Source organism: Sander lucioperca, chromosome 4, assembly GCF_008315115.2.
Source record: "Sander lucioperca isolate FBNREF2018 chromosome 4, SLUC_FBN_1.2, whole genome shotgun sequence".
In the NCBI taxonomy this organism is placed as follows: domain Eukaryota; kingdom Metazoa; phylum Chordata; class Actinopteri; order Perciformes; family Percidae; genus Sander; species Sander lucioperca.
The window spans coordinates 12934585-12955369 of record NC_050176.1 but is presented as its reverse complement, the minus strand read 5'-3'; the positions used below and the strand labels follow the sequence as shown (position 1 = coordinate 12955369).

The window sequence follows — 20785 nt, the reverse complement described above, 5'->3', positions numbered from 1 at the left end:
ATTGTAGTCTAATCAGAGATTGCTCTGGCACTAGGGGACTCAAAATCCTTCAATAATTATGTTTGTGTGTGTGTGTGTGTGTGTGTGTGTGTGTGTGTGTGTGTGTTGTTTCCCTAGTGCCACTTTTCAGCTCTCCTACCAGTGTGTGAATTTCAATGGTTTTATAGTCGGATTCTAAATTCTGGTCTGTCTGCTTCAGCAAAGCCACAAATAAGCTCAGGCGGCCTCTTTTCTCTCCTCACACATTTTTCACACACACATTTTTCACACACACACACACACACACACACACACACACACACACACAATTAACAAACATTACGATTGACTTGACGTCAACAGAGCAGACCAGAATTGAGAGCCATGTTTAGAGGACGGGTGGACAAGTGGTCCCTAAGCAACTCGCCACCATCTCAAAGCCCCGCTGACACCATCCCCTCCATCTGCCTACATGTGAAGGTCTGTATGGACAGTTTAGTGTGCACAGTTCTCCCCTGGTTTAAATCCCTGTGCCTCCATTGTCATCTACCCAGTCGCTGTTTAAACAGAAAATTAGTGAGATGGGAAATTTTGAGTGTGAGATGACGAAACGGGAGACAGAGGTGGGACCCGGTGCCTAAATGTAAATAGGAAGTCCTAGCAATGGCTCAGTGACATTGTCTGAGATATGCTGAGCCCCCCTTTGGGCCAACTGCGTGTGATGAATCTGAGCTCTACAGGGATGTCTGGGTTGTTGATCAGGCGATGGGCTGTTGCACTCGTGGCTGTCGGGGTGGGGGTTTGTGTTGAGGCTGCGGGGCTCTGGGCTCTACTGCGATGCCTGTGAGGTGGGGTTGTCGCTCTTGCTCTCCTGGCTGGAGGGCGCCTTGTTGTTCCAGGGCGAGTTGGAGCCCAGCGCCGGAGAGTTGTTGAAGCTGTCCTCGTCGTCAATGCCATTGGCCGCGTCGAACTGCGTGTTCTCCAGCCTTGTGATCAGACGCTCGTCTTCGTCACCAAACTCCCCTCCCATCAGCGTGGGCTCTCCCACCACCATCACATCCTGCAGAAACGCAAAACAGAAGCACAGCAATCAATATATTGTTTCAGTGGAGGGTGTAACAGCAGTCCCGTCATAGAGAGCAAAGTAAACTGATCCCTTCTTGTGTACAAGTATAAATTTATCCTTTGCCTATACAGCTACTTTCTCAAGCCCGTCCCCACCATAAAGTCTATTGGTGTAGCCATGTTGCAGTGTTTCTGCTGTTGCAAATTTACTTGGCTTACACCAAACATAGCATTTAATATCACAGCCAACATGCTTCATCTGGTCTCATTAGACCATGTAACTTTCTTCCACTTAATTTCATCATCTCCCACACGCCTTCTGTCAAAAACTAGCCCAATGTCATGAGTTTTTTTTTAACAGGCACTGTATTCGATGTCGCTTAAAATGTCCTGTATTCTTTCCCTCATTAATAACTTTACTTAAGTTTGTCATAATCTTTGTTTATAATGTGCTTTTGTCTTTACGATGTAGTTTTTGCAGAAAGGTTAGATCAGCTGTTAGATTCTCATGATACAGGTGTATTTATCTCTAAATCACGTCACACCTTCCTCTCCATTCAACTGGTTTCACTTTTTTTAAAAATTGGCTGATGATTCATTTATAATAATTGTGTAATGATTGTGTCATATGTTAATATTTGTGTATATATATATATATATATATAGTAGAGGATTCAACACTGGTATGTAACAATCTGCAGCTGCCGTTGGAGAAACGACACAGACGGTGCGTTCAATGAAACTGGTAAACTACAGTCTCGTGGTGCATTTGAAGTTATTGTAAATGTCCCTTTCCCATCTGGTGGTTGTTTTTGTCGTTCAACAGCAATTTACTAGTGAAATAAGTTATTGTTATACATTATTATTAAATCATTTCATTTTGACCATATGGCCTTAGCAATAAACAAGCCGTTCTTTAATGTCACTGACTGTTGTTTAGTACCCTTTGTTTTCTTTTCTTTTTTTACTTTCTTAAAAAGTATCGGTTCAGGCACCGTTAATTATGTATGCGATTATTTTCGATTAATTAATCACAGAGTATGTAATTAATTAGATTTTTTAAATCGATTGACAGCCCTAATATATATGTGTGTGTGTGTTTGTTTTCACTTGAAACAAAACAAATGTCCTGAGGGGAATACTTGTTATAGGCACTGTCGTTGGCATTGTGACATGTGAACGTCCCTTAATGAATCAATGCGACAGTTTATCTATAAACATAGTGGTAATGTTTCAGTCGGAGGTGTAATAGCAGAGTGCCGACACTAGACAGCAGCGATGTACTCACTGGAACTTGGCTGGTCAGAGGGAAGCCACTGCCAGGGCTCTTCTTTTTGTTGTTGTTGTTGTTATTAGTTCCTCCTCCACTGATGGTGCTGCCACCCGACATCTTACGCTTCCGCCGTTTGTTTGGCGCCTGTCTTGATGGCTCAGCTACAGAGAAGGGATGAAGCAAGAGAGTTACAGATACATTTCCTGTGGGTTTATGTGGTTGTGTGTGGCTTTATCTGTGCATGTTGTTTACCTACCTGGTGGTGCCACCATCCTCTGCCATTTCTGGAAGAGGCAGGTCTTGAGGCAGTCTCTGGGGCTGAGGCTGTATGTCTTGTGTCTGGACATCAGCTCCTGCATGGGCTCCAGAATCACACACAGCTGGAGCAGGGAACAAAGAGAGGCAACAGGTTAGAGATTACACAGTGTTTTAAGATGTTTTAGGATCATTAGAGATACTCCAATTGATCAAGCATCATCATTATTATCAGCTCGTGTTCAAGATGAAATGACCTCATCTTTGGACTTGAAAATTCTCAGATTGGAAAATCTGATCATAAAATACTGGAAGCAAAAAAAAATAAACATGACTCAAGTGAGACCAATTTCAACAATGCCATGCACCACTTTTACATTTGCAGGCATGAGATTCTGACTATCACAGCGTCTGTAAACAACAACACTAGACCTGCAGTTCCTGTCCAACCTGTGCAGACTTCTGTGTATGTTGGTAAAACACAAGATCCACTCAATCATTAAAACATTGCTATAAAGTGCCAGCACTGGTCAAAAACGATCTACACATCTATCTTTAGTGCCTCAATAAAAGAAGCCCAAGATTTGGATGTACTGGAGCATCATTAGGGCTGCACGATATGAGGAAAATATGCGATAACGTGGTTGAATATCACAATAACAATATTACTTGTGATAAAGATATTAAAGTGTACTCATTTCTGCCTTTCTGCTGCTTTAAATATTCTGCTAAAATAAAGCAAATTGCTTGTTGAATTCTAAAATATTTTATTGAACAAGTTGAACATTAAATTGAACATAAAAGGCACCAATAAAAAAGTGACCATAATCAAGACACAATGAAGAGAAAAAAACATTCAAGACCAGCATCATTTTAAAAGGTAAAATGTTGTGTGTGTGCATCACTTACTCGGAGGTAGTTAAGGGTGGAGTTTGAGAGGCCACATCTTGTTATGTTTTTGGACAGCTGGTCCAGCATCTGTGGGTCCTGGGCCTGAGGAATCAACAGGGGACAGATTACAAAGCTGACACACAAACACACACATTATATACAGTCAGTAAACTACGTGTGGCCATTCCCACTCCCCTCTGTATCCACTCACGTGCATTGCCAGTATACTGCGGGGGATAAGTTCACGGTGTTGTCTGATGCTGAAATGCCACGTCTTTATCCTCATCATGTCGTCAAACATGAACTCCAGGTACAAGCGGCCTTCTACACACACCTACAGCAGTTCAGAGGACACAGGGTAGTGTCAGAGAGAGAGACGGGTAAAAGCTGCACCGCTGCCCACAGATGTAAAGCAAACATTACATTTTTAACACTAGGGTTGTGTGGTGGGGTGATCACATAATCGCTTGAGAAAGGCTTCCAAACTATTAAGTTGCTTGCAGCCACCTTGCAAGGAGGCTTAGACTTAGGCTTTACTCCACAATGACCCTTCAAGGGAGGTATGCATCCATATGGTAAGGAGCTAAAGTTAACAACCATTCAGGCTAAACCTAAAGCGGCTTTTAACACATTTTTTCAAATGTTTGCACTGTTTTTGTATAAGTGTGTGCATTGCTTCTGTTTAGGAGTCACAAGCTAAAAAGTTTCTATTTCGTATAAAAATGTACCAGTCATTTGTATTCAGTAATATCTGTGTAATGCAAAGTTGTTTTCTAAGCCGTATTATTGACAGAAATAGCCATACATTTATTTAAACAAGGGGTGGACAGAATAATAGCAAGAGATGCATACACACACCTGTGTGAACATGGGCTTTCCATTCTGAGTGACCATGGTGCACTGATCACAGTCAAGGGAGACAAAGTTATTATGGAAGGACTCCTTGGGATGTTTCAGCACATAGTAGAGCTCAGTGGCACCGCCCTCAAATATACTCCGGAAGTACCTTGGAATCAACGTCCGACCAATTGCTTCAGAGGAGGAGAGAAAACACAAGGGGCATGAGACAGGAGGAAATTGGCAAGTTATAGTATGCAATCCATTTCTGACTGTAAGACTTTGGGTTAAAGGGACGGTATATGTATGAAACAGAGAGGCAGTATGTTCCAGCGACTTTGTTTCTTACTGTAACGCTTGGGTCCATCCTCCAGACAGAAGGTAATGGTCAACATGGCATCATCTTCAAAGAACTCTGTAGTAAATGCATCCCACCACAGGTTATCACACTCCTACAGGGCGCGGAGGAGAAAATTAATCAGTTACCAACTAACTGATTGGATTGCTTTTGAGTGTTGCATGTGTGTGCCTACGAACCTCTGTCCAGTTCTGTAGCCGTTTGTTGAGTTCAAATATTCTGTAGTCTGCCTGGTTGCCATATGGTGTGTGCCTCCTGGTCCATCATAGAAAAACAGGAGGAGAAAAGAAAAGCAGGACAGGGGTGGAGAACATTTAGCTTGTGGTATTCGTACGATTTATTTTGTTCACTTTTATCTTTAATGATCGCAGCAATGTTAAAGCTCTTGCGGCCTCCATACTTTTAGGGCTGTTACACCACCTAGTTTAGCCTCGTCACAGACTAAATACAAAATCTATTTTAAAAGTGAGATAAGAGCACAACTTCCCAAGAACTAATCTTTACTTGTGTTATTATTGCCCTTTTCACACCAGCTGGAGATATGGGAAAACAATGCAGTCTTACCCTATCCCGGGCTCCAGGTATGTGGGAGGATACATTGGGGTGGGACTGGAGAAACAAGAGACAGAGAGATTATTACATTTAGCTATAGTGCTAATATGCCCCTGCTCCAGGAGCTTGTCTGTCTTTACAACTCTGGGACCCAAGCCAAACATGGCAAGAACTGGATGATACAAGGAGACAGTAAATAATAACATTTCTCAGATACACACACAAACACATTCACCAACTGTAGCAGACTTGCTTACTGCAAGACAAGCTTTGACGCACAGCACACAATCCTGCAGAGGGATACCCTCTAGCCTTACTAAGCAACACAAGTCAAGACAAATCAATTTTAGCAATAAACACTAGCACAGCTGGTCCACAATTTCCCCTAGTCATTGTAACTCAACAGGCATTTGCTTGGATAGTGGGTGGCTAAAATTACACTACACTTAATAGGGGTGTGACGAGACACTCAGGTCACGAGAACGAGACAAGATTTAAACACTATTTTAAAGAAAACTTAAATGATGAAATATGACTGAAAAAAATTGTCTTTTATTCAATCGAAAGTCACAAAATGAAAAATGAGCAGTGTAAAAGGTTTTGCCACAAACTCAAATGGCTTCTCTCATGTATAACTAACCTCTTCAGACCTAATAACTGTGGCATCCCTCTCTCCTCCCAAACCCCTGCCTACAGCCTGGTAATCAAAAAATTATTTCTTAGGCCGGCTACACACTGGATGCGTGGCGCGAGCGTGTCAGCTGCGTGGCTGCGTCTGTTTTTATTTCGGCTCCCATGTTAACAGGTTAGAGCTTGCACACTGCCTGCGTGACACACACATCTCAGGCACGGCTCGAGCCGCGCCGAAAACACGTGCATGCTAGAAATAGGACCGACGCCTATTTTTCACGTGACACGCAAGCGTGTTAATAAATGACATTTTGATGTTTGAAAGCCTCTAGGTTTTGACATAAATGTAATTAAAAAAAAAAAATTATTATTATTATTATTCAAATATTGCACCTGTCAATACAGAACGAAATATTCTGTAGCCTATTTTGCCGTCAATACTGCCAATGTTGTCTTTGCTGTAATCAAATCAGTATATATTTATGTACATGAAGTATACTACTGTTTGAGTGCAGTTTATCAATGGGAAACATACATGTGTACAGACAAGGCTAGCAGCAGCAGCGCCGTGTCAGACATGTTTCTGGTGTGCAAAGACAGAAAACGCCACGCAGCCGCCACGCAGCTGACACGCAACAGAAACGCCACGCATCCAGTGTGTAGCTGGCCTTACACTGCACTGTGACTTTTATTCTTGTATTTGTATCTTGTTCTTTTTTAGCCCGTTTTATTTTCATGACCGTTTTGAATTGCTCTTTAGTGTTTTATGCAAAGCACTTTAATTGCCTTGTTCCTGAAAGGTGCTATATAAATAAAGTTGTCTGTCTGTCTCAGAAGTGTAACATTAACTGCACGGCGATCTTGCTATTATATTATACTGCAGCAAACGATGTCTTGCGTGAAGTTTTGAAAACTGTAACCACACTTGTGTCCGCTTTACCGGCATTGTTGTGTTTCACTGTGACTTGGCAGAGGCAACGTAACCTTCGCTCCGTCTGCACCGCACCTCCCGCATGTGTGTGTGTATGTGTCGGAGCTGAACCCCGCTCTCTGTGAAACATGCAGAGAGGACAGAGACGCTCTCTTATGCATTCTCAGGTACCGAAATTTGGCACAGATTGATTTAGAGTCAATTGGTCCTCGATAGTACCGACGTAATTCTGCACTTGTGTACTGATATCGTTTTAATATCACAAGATCTCGTCACACCTCTAACACTTAAACATACGGGCCATTGGATCAACCTTTCAACAAATGACAGGATGTTGACAGGCGCCCTCTTTTGCTAAATATCACCAATAAACCCAGGAGTGTTAAACCCTTTGTAAAACATGAGCAAATACATACAGAGAATGAATGCCATATAACTTTCTTTTATTATCTAGTTTAACAGTCAATCATAACGGAAAATAACAAATAAACTACTTTAAAGTAGTTTATTCGGGGCTAAATTACACGGCATCGGAGCTGTTCATAGACTCGTATACTCACAGATACCAGCATTTAAGGCAGTACTGGAGGCATTTCCGATTCTGGTATCGGAACAATTTTAGTTATACCAGCATGTGCTGTATACTCTATGCTACACTAAAATCAAATTTAGCACATGATCCTGGAAAGTGACGGTATGCTGTCAAAGTGGAGTATGAGTGTCCAGTCGGTGCACCTGACTGGACAAACAACACTACATGGGCTGTACCTTGATTTTACCTCAGATTTCTAACCGGTAAAACACTGCAGTTGTCCTGGAAACATCAAATTACAACCAAAACTATCCACTGAAACTAGTTTCTTGAGAAATGTACAGCTTCTGAAAATGAATGTACATCTAAAATGTCTCGAGCGCTTGTTCAGAAAGTCTGTGAATCTGCTGAATAAACACAACCAGTCACTGCAACTCAAATTCACAATACAGCGCTGCTTGTTGTAGCCGTCACCATATACTTTCTACAGTTTGCTGACTGGCCAGACTACCAGCTGCCAAGCTAAATCGATTACCAGTGGATGTTTTCCTGACTAACATATTGTTGAGGAAATGAAAGTCATGATATTGAGGCTGGATTTACAAGGCTATGTAAACATTGTATGCAATAATACAAGCACCTGTCGAAGATTCTTCAAGGCTGGAACTGTGAACTCCTCACCCAGAGCAGACACATAAAACACACAGGAAACACAGACATAAAACTCACCCCACGTCTCTGTCCAGCATGGTGCCGGGGTGGAAAGGGGGAAAAGTGCTACCGTTGGGGGGCTCCTTGGGGGAGTACAGCTTGAAAGACTTGGAGGAACAGCCTGAAAGAGAGGTGAGAAACATAAATGTTTTGTTTAATTTTAACTTTTTTTTAATGGCAATAAAACAGCTAATGGCAAATAAAACTCCTGAGGGTGTGACAGCTAAATTAGATAAAACAATGAATGAGTCAATTCTGGTAATACATGCTGTATTTATAAATCCACAAATTTAAAGATTGACACTGTAAACCTTTCAACACACAAGTATGTTGTTGTTGGCCCAGTTGTAAATAAGGGCCTAAATTATAAGCCGAAAAAGAAAGGACATAAATGAGAGAACAGAAGGTGGTGGTACCTGAAGTTGCTACACCCTTGGGAATTACAGTGGTACTTCTAATATAGTTATTAACTTTTGGAGTGACACTTACAAAGAACCACTGTATCGTGTGAGGGTGAATGCACATGTAACCTGAACAGGCCAGTATGGCCCAGTTTCAGTTGGTTGCACTCATTCACAGGTCATCCCCAATACACCAATCTTGTTTCGTAGCGACACAAAACAACATGATGAGAGAGCCTCTTGTAAACAATGCACTCCTGCTACACTTCTACAGAAACTGCTGCTCTCCATTAATAACTATATAATACTAAACACAAACAGATCAATATTGACCCCACATCCACAGTTCTACTCTAATTGCCCAGCTCTCCTATAAAGGACATCCAGGCGTGCAGGCCGCTCGGTCACGACCTCTTTGGTCACCATGGTGAAGCCCCGCCTCATTAATGTCTCTGTATCTTGTCTCTGCATATTAAGTGTATCCCTGACTCTCTGTGTGTGTGTGTGCACATGGTTTGTGTGTGTGAGGTATACCTAGAGCCACAGACAGGAAGAGATACGCTTTAATTGTTTAATAGGATGTTTTCAAGCAGGGAAATCTGATTTTAAAAGCACAGTGATGTGAAATATGTACTTCTAGTATACGGTAAGACAAAAAAGTAAAACAACCTCTCCTCTGTGAGATGAGGTTAAAAAAGAGGACTCTTGTTTTCTGTATTTTGGTTGATGACTTTACATACAGACTGTAGTGAGATGGACAAACAGCACAGCCCAACACAAACTTTAGGGGCCACACTGACACACAGGTTGGTGTTCCTAAATCATGTTGGTATCCAATCCAAACCCAACTTCTCTTATGGAGAGAAGTTACATCTCTACTGGTTTCTATTCTACTATGTTCCTACTGTATGCAAAACAGTAGCTACATATATACCATAGTTCTTATAGATGAGAGGTAAATTATTACGTTTTCTATGAAGAAGATCACAGATATTCAAAACAACAGTTGCCCCTTCTACATGAGAGAAAAGGGCCATACATCCCCCATCCATTTTGAAACCCTACCTTCACTTTGTGTAAAAACAAGTTGTTTACTGTGTGAGCAAGCACTGCTATGCTATGGGCTGGATGCACCAACAGAGGAAAACAAATGGGTTTGATAAATAAATAAATAATCAATGGTTATGTGTCCATTAGTTGTTGAGAGCTCCATTAGCTCATCTCCTCTCCTGTTAGCGGTTAATGACAGGCAGTCACAATCACATCAGCTGGACTCCACTTCCTCCACTGGGAATCATGTTCCTATTTCCCTTACAAATAAGTAGACGCAGTACACCATATACAATATACATATTATAGATGCACATATTATCTTCCTGGCTTGAAGTAATGGTCAGTGGCCTCATAAGAACAAAACTCATCTCCACTGTTGAGTAACATGGATGTTAAAAACATTGTTAAAAACACAAAAATCCATTCAGCATTACAAGTCTCCTTTAAATAAAAGTAACCTGTAGTGGTTTGGGACCCCTGCCACTCCAGACTGCCTCCATGATTGCTAGAGGGACAAACATATAAGTAGCCTATCCAACGATAGCTGTTATACTGAACCATTAACCTACGTTAGCAAACTTTTTGCGAAATCTGACGCTTTTTATTAAGCCGTACTTCAAGTGCCCTTTTCAACATCTATGTATATCATAACTTTAACAGTCGAAACGCACTTGACGTGGAGTTGTCTGCTTACAAAGGCAATTAGAAGCAGCAAGCGCCTAATGCTAACACGTAACCGTTAATGTATCTGTAATTCTCTCTTTTTCTTATTAACCAGCACTCATTTTAACAAGCCATGCACAGCCATGTAAATATAGACCAAACACGACCAATAACCACGACATCTTCAACCACCAAAACGTTGACTGTAACAAATCATCCGTATAGGCCTGCACGGCTAGCTAACGTTAGCAAGCCAGAAAACAGTAACCAGTTGGCTGGTGTTAGCCGTCTTGCTAACGCCTTAGCGTTAAATTCCTTTTTAACGAGAAAGCACCGAAATAAGACTACACATTACAACCACGGCAGCTCGTAAACCACATTCAATCGCTACATCAGCTAGACATTGCAGTCAAAGAGTGTGTTCGGGTAAAGCGACCCTTTACCTGCAAAGAAGTCCAATCAGAAAATTGATGTTTACAGATCCGTGATGATAGACCGTGTGTACGCTCCGTGCGTAAAAACGGATAGGCCCGCTGGACGGCGGTTGGCTGGACGCAACGTACCAACACAATACGTCCCTCTGAGTAGGATCAATGAAAAAAATCTCCTCAAACCGTGAGACTGAAACGGAATAAGGCCTAAATTGCGGGAGTCAGTCGGTTATGTTTTGTCCCGCATGAGGCCTTGTCAGTGGGCTGAAGCCTGCTGTGGGTTTACATACGGACCCAGATGAGCCCTTTGTTCACGGGAGGACATGAACAATAGCTGTAGGCCCTCCTCCTCCTCTCCCTCCGCAATGCATTTGCTCCTCAATCCTCTGCCCAGCACCGCCAGCCACCCTATCCCCCTTCTCCTCCTCCCCCCACTAATGCACAACTGCACATGAAGGTTGTCTGGTAAGCATTTTTTTTTTCTTCCTTCCTCCTCTCTACATCCCATTCCTTCCTTGTAACTGACACTGATGAGAATTGGCCTAATGCAGTCGAGTGGAAGTGCGTGTGGAAATAAACATCATGCTGACTACAAAGTGGTTTTCATGTTTGCCTAATTAGTGCACATCAGCTTGCTGCAAACAACTGAACTGAGACAGTGACAGCCAAGACCACGGTCATATGCACTATGGGTCCATGCAGGGTGATGCATGCACAGCCGCTGCAGCAGTCTGATCAGTCAAAAGTAGATTGAGATCTAATAAATTAACTTTCATGTACCTATAACAGACTTGGGTTGTTTCCAGTAATTGTGTCTTTGAGTTTGAACACTGAACTGCCTCCAAGGTAGACCAGTAAATCCATTACCATTGGGAATCCCTCTCTCTCTCTCTCTCTACACACACACACACACACACACACACAGGAAGCACTAAGCCAAAAGGAGAATCCCATAGACCTCCAAATCTGCTTAAATCGCATCAAATTATAATCAGATATTTAGATCACAGCCAGCGAGGACTCATCCATATGGCCATGGTTGGGGTATAAAAAGAACAAGTAGTGTTAGGTCAGTGGTTTTTTATATCTTTATGCAAGTGTATGTCATAATATTTGATAATTTGTTACCACCTATAGGATGACTGGGATATTTTTGACAGGTGATCCCATATCAAGGTTGAAAAAAATCTTTCATACACGGAAGTGTTTTTCCCTGCCTCAATTATTTAGGGACGTTGCAACCACCAGCACCAACGTAGTTCTGATTTATACACTATCCATGTACACAGGGAGTGAAAACACAATGTTTCATTAATGATTTATTCACAAATTAAGCTGCTCTTGGGAGCCGCTCTATGGAAACTGAATACTGGTGCTGATAGGTAATATTATTACAACACTATTTAACATTCTTTTGGTTGAAGTGGAATTATTTTCCAGAGAACAATTTTAAATAATGTGACCCACAGATAAAGAGTGTATACGTATGTTTACTATGTAAGTTTTATTCTGATTTAGTACTCCATGCTGATTGTGTGGAGAAGTGTGAACTGGAACATCTTTTAAAACAAATATTTTATAGATGAGTGCTCAGATTAATTTTAGTTTGCAGGGTGAATTTCAAGGATCAGTTCCACAAGGTATCTGACAAATTTAGATATTGTAGGCATGATATATTGGATTTTGTTCACATACTTTATTGCTAAAGTGCTCTCCAGTCTCCAATATTTATATTTTTTTTGTTTTAAGGTAAAGAAGAAAAGCTAAGAAGAGAAGAAAGACACTAATAATGCAGTATTGCAAGAATTATAATGAAGATAAACATATTAGTAATCAATTAAAGTAAATACTTCAGCTGTTTTAACGTTAATATGGTCAGTGGAATAACAATGATTTGATTTATCATCCATGTTATCATTTAGTCCATCAGTCAAACATCCATTCCACCCCTATTATGTCACTCCTATATCTGTCCTAAATCCAGTGACATACTCCTCTGCTGTTTAAATATGGGCCTCATAATCAAGCCATTTTCTTGATCGTCTCGGAAATTCTGACCTTTCTGAGACAGTAAAGCCAGGAATAATGATTTTTCATTGTATGTTTACCTTTCTGCTATCTCACAACAGAGGGTGTCACTCTATTCTGACATATTTGCAGATCTTTTCTGTCTGAATATGCGATCTTGGCACATAACTCCCTTACAAATTGAAGGCTTGCAGACTCGTGCTGGAAGAAATCTTGAATATGGTGAAGTGCAGTGTCTCCCAGAAACCAGACATGTAGAGAGGATAAGCTGCTCTAAGGCCTGTCTCTTAACAGACTAGCAACATAGATGCTTGGGCTGAGTTTATGTATATTGGTTTGACCATGGTAAGCTTGTGACACGAGCTCTTCACAGCTCACGAGCCTGCTGTCAGTCTTTTGGCAGCATCTTTGTGTGTAGTACCAGGGGGAGGTGTAGTCAGTAGTAGCTTAGAGTGTGTGTTGTGGGTGACTTATGTGGATTTGCCTATCTTACATTCACTGGCCCCTGTAGCCATGGCAACACAAGCAGTCAATGCTGTCACAACCGGAGCGAAGCTAAGAACCATCCATGGAAATGGACACACAAGGGTTAATCCTCTGTGTGTGTGTGTGTGTGTGTGTGTGTGTGTGTGTGTGTGTGTGTGTGTGTCTCCAAAGCTTGCCCATTGAAATGGTACATGGTGGGGTTAATCCTCACTGCATGTGTGTGTGGTGTGGTGATGGAGAAGAGGTGGGGGTGGGAGGTGTGTCAGGATAAAGGCTTGAAGGGCTTACACACACCGTCTCTTTCGCTCTCAGGCATAGGGCAGGCCTTATCTTCAACTAGCACCCCAACCACACACACACACACACACACACACACAGCTGCCTAACCTTCACTTCACAAGCTAGCCTTCCCAACTTGCAGTCACACATTCACACCTAAAGCCATAAATCCATGTACAATAAGTGATTAAAGCTAGAGCGTGCGGTGGCTGAATTAACTCCCTGAAGTGCCCAATGTGATGTTTTCACTGAGCTTACACTTAAACCTACAAGTGCAACTTGTTTAATTCGCCTTTGTCAAAGTCACACAAAAAAAGAGAAAGGGGTCAAACTTGTTCAGCATTTCTCTGAACATCAAGAAACCAAAAGATATATCAAGAAAAACAATAAGACATCTTCTTATTTTGGCTGTTTTGCTTGGTTTGACCTTAGGGTTTTTTGTCGCTGAATCAGCTATGAGAAAGACAACAAGGAAAAGGTCAGAAAGAGAGACTTACCTCCTTCAGTTTCAAGCTGTTCTGACATTGCCATTTTGTCACCCAAAAATGCACTTTCACAGCTATATACTGATCTAACTCAAAGACTTGGTTTCTGTTTTCATGCCTCTCCCTTTTTCTGATATCTCCCATGTCCAGACTGTCAGGCTCAGGGGCACAAGGGAGGGGGGGGGGGGGTATGCCTACAGTATGTGTGTGTGTGTGTGTGTGTGTGTGTGTGTGTGTGTGTGTGTGTGTGCTCTCATGCACATGCCCCCTGTGTATGTGCAAATGTGTGCAGCCACATCCAGCCACTGTCACTTCCACTCACTAGTCAACAGGAAACTGAACGGAACACACATCTGCCAGAGTTCTGATAACAACCAGTCGTCCTCCCTTCAACACAGACTTAAACGCTGATCTGGAGACAGTCTCGTGTTGGTATGAGTGTAGTAACAGCCCTTACTAAACTGATCCCAGCTTAAAGATGAGAGTTAACCTTTAATGAGAGTTACATCAGTTCATAGTTTTTTTTCCCCCCAAACAGGAATAAAAACAAAAAAACACTGTCTTTATAGATTACACTATATTTTTTTCCCTGAATGCAATGCCAAAGCTATAGAATTGTTACCACTTCATAATTATAAAGTCAGACATACTGTAAACACATCAATAGCACAGATAGTCCCATTCCTATATATGGAAGCTATAGTTAAATCTCTCCGGGGCTCTTTTCAGTGGCCGCTGTCTGCCAGACTTTATACACTTGGCAGCTCAGGCTTCTTTACTATGTTATTGGATCAGATGGAGAGACAGAGATCTATCTGTCTGATTCAGCTCTGATAAAAGATCCAAAGGACAAGCTGCCACTTTTTTTTGGGAAGGAATAAGCTAACAGAGAACATTGGCCAGCTTTAGATCAAAGAGTCTGTTGAGTCAGAATCACTGACACTTATCTGCAGTGGTACCTCACTTTACTTACATGTTGGGCTATCATTTACTCTCCTACTCCACTACATTTCAAAAGGCAATATTGTACTTTCATATACTCAACTACATTTATCTGACATCTTTTACTGTTTCAGATTTTACATACAAAACATATGACAGAAATAGGTTTCACTGTTACAAATTAAACACTACAATATATAATGTAATTGTGATTATCTTCACCTCGGCCTACAACATAACATAAAAATGCTACTTACACATGAATAATTGGTAAGTACATACTTAGTAACTTTGTAACTACATACTTAGTCAAGTCAAAATATTCAAGACAGGCTCTAACTCGTTGACATTTGTTTTAACATATGATTTATGCCATAGAAATGTATAATTTAGAGAGCATCTTAAAACCAAACCAAACAGTCAAAGCAAGAGAGCCAAATCCAGTTGAAGCTACTAGTGAGATAGTAACAGCTATAGCTGATAAAGATACATTTACTTCCTCCCCTAGATGTTTCCTGAAAGCAAAATAAATTAACTTAATAAGCTTGGTTAACTCCTATGTTCTTAGTGTTGAATAATAAAAAAGTGCTTGAATTAATCCTATAGTGATGTTTAACTAATCCGTTTCTCTCATCTTCAAAACCAGAACAAAATAATATATAATAATGACACTTGTCACATTGATCTCCTGTCAAACTAAGAGCACAGTGTTGTGACATTAATATATCTTTGGAATTAGCAGATTACGACTACCACGTCTAAATTCTGACAGATTGTACACAGGGCTGAGGTTAACCTCAAAATGTATGTATTCTCCACAATCATGCCACAATTGTAGAACATTCATCAATTATTACGTTTTTAACATTAGAAATTAATTTTTGCTGATATGTACAGTTTCTTTAGCAACTTAAACACATTGTAATATATATTGTTTTGGGCACAACTCTTTAAATGAACCAAAAATACTTTTACTGATTTACTTTTATTAGAAAAATAATTATCATACGCACAATTCTATCAAAAATCTCTCCCGACTGCAAATTTCACCCCCATATACAGCGCAATTTGCTGTGTTTCTGTTCTTGTGCAATAAACTTAAAATATTTTTTAAAGCAATCTTTCAATTTGTTCGAGATTATGGGAACCCCATACCGTACATAAGGAGAATCAGCTGGTCAACCAGCACCGATGTCTACAGGTAACCTTAGTCTGCAAGCTTTGATTATGATTATTATGTTTGCTCTAAACATCGCTCTCCCAGCTTGCTTGACTTGTTTTGTAATTACTATTATCAAAACGGCCATCATAATTAAAAATGATACCTACAATGCTTCATGGCAATATTTGATTTTTATATAATTTTTACATTAATGTAATAAAAATATCTTCATTTGTCATGTATTTCATTTTCTGGAGTCGCTAAACACAGACATTTCCATGTGGTTATTTTATCCATAAACACTCAATTTGCAGAATGCAGAAAATTTACCACTGACTTCAATATCATTACACATACCATCATGGAAGATTTTCTTATCGCCCACCCCTGGTTAATAATAATAATAAAAAAATATAATAAATAACAAAACACTCATAGGGGCATTGTTTTTGTTGCATAATGAGTACTTTTACTTTTTACACTTAATTGAAGTATTTTGGCATTTTTCTATAGCTTCTTTAACTTGAGTAAAAGATCAGAATACATCTTCCACCACTGCTTATCTTTTTATTTATTTTTTTTTTAGATTATTTTTGGGGCATTTTAGGCCTTTATTTGACAGGACAGATGAAGACATGAAAGGGGAGAGAAAGGGGAATGACATGCAGCAAAGGGCCGAGGTCGGAGTCGAACCGCACCGCTGCGTCGAGGACTAAACCTCTACATATGTGCGCCCGCTCTACCAACTGAGCAATCTGGGCGCACACCACTACTTATCTTATCTGTCCGACAGAAAATTGTTATTGATGCAGCTCCTTTGCAAGAGCAAATAAAAGCACAATAATTTTACATAAAAGGACAATAATCAAAGTTGTTATGCAAATGAGCTTTATAAGTGAAAATGTATGCAAATGATGCTGTTGTGATCATTCTCCATTTGATTTACAGTCAGGACTTCACCATGCATCATCATAGGGGGAAGAAATTAGAACTGACCTACAATCAGAGGCTGTCCTTTGACGACAGCGCCCTCTTGTGGCCACAGTGAGCCAGTGTGTTTGTTTTCATGCTGCCTTACAGTATTTTCTCACTAACTGGGTGAATTCCCTACTCAGGATTTTCTCTGGCAGGAGAACACAGACACACTGCAACAAGGGAACTTCAGCAGCGAGCGTGTCACATGTCAGTACAGGCCAATGGGTGAAGGGATTAAATCAGAAAGAAGGCTCTGTTGTGTGCCAGTTTGTCAATAATGTATATCATCTGTGTTTCATAAAAAAAAAGTATGTCCTAAAAAATTACATGTACATATTATAGCAACTTAATGATCTGCATTATTGGCCATCATCTTCAGTTTTTCCCCTTGCACTGGCATTTCGCAGGTGGCTTAGCCTTTAAGAGGTGTGTGTGTGTGTGTGTGTGTGTGTGTGTGTGTGTGTGTGTGTGTGTGTGTGTGTGTGTGTGTGTGTGTCTTTCAGATGTGTGTAGCGGCGGCTGGTGTCAGCTGACAGCTGTGTGAAGGGAGATGACAGTGCCCTGATGCTGCGTTCTCTGTTCTCTGGGAGCCATTTTGTCTGTCTCTGATCTCAGAGTCAGGTCTGCCCCCCCCCCCCCCCCAGCCAATCACGTCACCGCTCAGTCTTGCAGAAAACATAGAAACACAGTCTGATCTCTCTCTCTCTCTCTCTCTCTCTCTCTCTCTCACTCTGTCTCACCCTCTCTCTCTCCCTCCCACCCACTCCTGCGCTCCTTTGGTGCTCATCTCCCACTTGCCTCTCTTTTCTTGGCTCTTCTGCTCTCTGCCTGCCCATCACTCCCCCCCCTCCCCCGTCACCTCTCTTCTCTCCTGTTTTCTCTTTCTTGCCACCCTCCCTCCTCATCTTCCTCTACCTCTCTCTTAATCCACATCTCTCTTCAGTATCTGCTCACTCCTCCTTCCCTCCGTCACACCCTCCTCCTCTTCAGGCTCTCTTGTTGTGCAACCCGTTTCTAAACAGCTCAGCCTTTGTGCTTTTTTTGTCTGTTGCCATTTCAGCCGGGATGCAGTCTTTACTCATTTTCCTCCAATCAGGGACACCATGTGACTCTCTGCATGAGAGGGCACAGTCCCTTCCCCCTTCTCTCCTCCCTCACTCTCTCTCCCCTTCTCCTCCCTCTCCTCCCTCCTTACCCCCCACCCCTCCCCTCCCGTCCCCTCATCTAGTCAGCCAGCCAGGCAACATACGCTAGCAATCAGGGGAGTCAAAGAGAAAGAGTTGCTGAGGGGAGGAGGCAAAGGGGAAGGAAGGATGAAGGTATATACACATACTGCTTTGTGAAACAGTGTTCAAGGGGGGGGGGGGGGGGGGGATAGAATAGAAGTGAAGGAGTTGGGGTTGAAGGGGGGTAATGGGTTTGGGTTGAGTCCGATTGACCACAAAGCACAAAACCTCCGTAGAGAGCATACGGTATTGTAACTTCTGTTCCTGAATGTATCGCAGCTCGGAGCACATCTCCACACTGCTTTACTGTTTATGTCATCCACATGTTGGGGCACATGTACACACACACACACACACACACACACACACACACGCACACGCACACGCACACTCTGAGCCCACACAAGAAGGGGGAGGATCCTTCAGTGTTAAACAGGCTCTGGAATGTAAACAAGGAGGGAAAGAGAAGAGGAACAACTACAGAGAGTAGTACTTTGTAGTTTTATAATATATTATATTTTCTATCATCATCTAGCATCTATCAACCCTCTCTAGGTGTTTAAAATGTATAAAGAAAGTTGAGCGGGATAACTTGGCTTAAGTGTGAAAATTAAGCAGCATCACTGTATAAGGTCAAGCTTCGGGTTCATTTAAAGTTGACATGAGTGAATGAAGTGATTGTTCCATATTCAGAGGGAGTGTTGATTTTTAGTTACATCATGTTGTATAGGCAGGCAAAGTTTTATGCACCACACACATTGTTTCAGGCTTCCAGGTTTGCATGATAGAATATAAATGAATGACTTGTTGGTCTTTGAAAAAGTTCACACATTACTTATGTTGCCTTTTTAAAGTTATAGTTAATTTCCATGGCGTCAAATAAGATTGGAGAATCAACTCTACGCTCCTTTTTCCTGTAAGTTGAAAATAAATGTGGAGAAAAACTGAAAAAGGGAGAATCCCTAAAGTGGAGAAACTGAGGCGAAAAGAAAGGGGAACACCAGAGAGAACAATATGAGAGCTAAAGTGGAGTGCACAAGAGTGCGGTCATAACGTCATTTTGGAAATTTCCATGACCACGTTGATTAAGTATGCAATCTAACCACAAGATAGCTAAGGCCCGGTTCTAAACAAACGCTCCCGCCTCTGCCGTGCAGGCTTGTTTAACGGCTGAGGTGGCAGCGTTTGCCTTCATAGCACGGGGCGCTGCGCAGAGATTAAAAACACAAGCGTGCGCACACACACACACACACACACACACAAACTCCTGTGTGCATGCAGACACATTTAACACTGGTACACTACGTTTCCCTATGCCATTGTGTGTTCAAGACAAATTGTCATCTGGTGTGTCTAGAGAGTTTGTCCTTGCTGATACCTAATCTGTCTGGTTTGATCACAGTGCCAATCTCTCTCTCTCTCTCTCTCTCTCTCTCTCTCTCTCTCTCTCTTCTTTAATTATGTGTTGTTCCATCATTCATTCATCTATGTACATACAACTCTAGAGGCCAGGATGAGTTGGCATTGTCTCTTAATTAGCTTTTCTTAACTTTCCGCCTTTGAAATAATCTGTCAGCAAAAGAGTTTCCAAACCGCAATACATGGAACCAGTTAGAGTTTCCATCTTTCTAATGATTAAAGTCGAGACTGAAAAACAGGGGAATCTGATACTGGATGTGTGGTTGGCTAAATTTCTGTATCCACATGCCGGCTGTTTGAGGATTGACCACAGCGGGGCCACTGTGGCCTGGTAGCCCCCCCCCCCCCAACACACACACACACACACACACACACACACACACACACACACACTTACTTCTTCCTCTCCTGCTGATGTATATTATGTGGCAGTAGGTTCTAAACACATCTATATATACATTACAATACATTTTCAGCTATAGGATTATATTTTATGTCCTACACGTCCTATCAGGAGTGCAACATAAATCGCTGTAACACTTAATATATTGCTACAGGCTCAGCAGCACAGGGTTTATTCCTAGACCTTGATTCCTCTTTTTCTTTCCTCCTCTGTCTGGTTAAAGCTAATAAAATGAGAAGAATTATCTGTTTGCTGTCAGGCACTAGACACCTAAACACAACAGTTTGGGGACTGCAGGGAGTTCCTCAGCCTTCACATATGGTGAACAAGTCACACACCTCTCAATATGGTGGTCTAATATGATGGATATTACTCCCTGCAGGTGGCTCTCGGTGGCTCAGCTCCCAGAAGCCCAGAGGCTGTTACTCAACTTTAACCAATTTTATTAAAAATAGTGACAAGCACAACTCTGACTGCAGAGTTTTGTTATGATGTCGATTTACTTTTAAGTTAGGCCTGAAATGAAACCGGGTTGTCTGTTCTAATTCTCAACGGGTCTAGAGAGGACAGAAACACGAGGGGAAGTGGATGTGATCGAAAGCAGCAGCAATAAACAAATGGTGATGCAAGTGATTGTAACATGTGAGACAAGGTCAGTACATCTCTGCCCTTCTACCTCTCACGAATGCACTCACTGACCTGCCATGAATTCAAGAAGAAAGAGAAGGACTTGTGGGCAAAAGAGGATGGAAACAAACAAGGCCATTATACAACAACGAGTGTAGGAGTTACATCTTTAGGAATGCTGAAACTGATTA

General features: G+C 41.5%; 1 protein-coding gene across 4 annotated transcripts in view; it reads right to left on the bottom strand.

Moving 5' to 3' along the window:
* Nucleotides 1-329: 329 nt before the first annotated feature.
* The window catches only part of ldb1b (LIM-domain binding 1b), a 26609-nt gene continuing 6153 nt past the window's right edge, over nucleotides 330-20785 (bottom strand). For 2 of the 4 annotated variants that reach the window (XM_031288852.2, XM_036000826.1), the window contains 10 exons: nucleotides 8033-8135; nucleotides 5223-5267; nucleotides 4838-4913; nucleotides 4650-4752; nucleotides 4322-4494; nucleotides 3675-3797; nucleotides 3482-3565; nucleotides 2574-2697; nucleotides 2333-2478; nucleotides 330-1039 (listed from right to left, as the gene is read on the bottom strand). In XM_031288852.2, coding sequence (XP_031144712.1) covers nucleotides 809-1039; nucleotides 2333-2478; nucleotides 2574-2697; nucleotides 3482-3565; nucleotides 3675-3797; nucleotides 4322-4494; nucleotides 4650-4752; nucleotides 4838-4913; nucleotides 5223-5267; nucleotides 8033-8135 — 1208 coding nt within the window. In that variant the 3' untranslated portion in view covers nucleotides 330-808. Of the gene's footprint in view, nucleotides 1040-2332; nucleotides 2479-2573; nucleotides 2698-3481; nucleotides 3566-3674; nucleotides 3798-4321; nucleotides 4495-4649; nucleotides 4753-4837; nucleotides 4914-5222; nucleotides 5268-8032; nucleotides 8136-10574; nucleotides 10969-13852; nucleotides 14052-20785 lie in introns of those variants that run through there. The other 2 variants (XM_031288851.2, XM_031288853.2) reach the window with 2 other exon arrangements.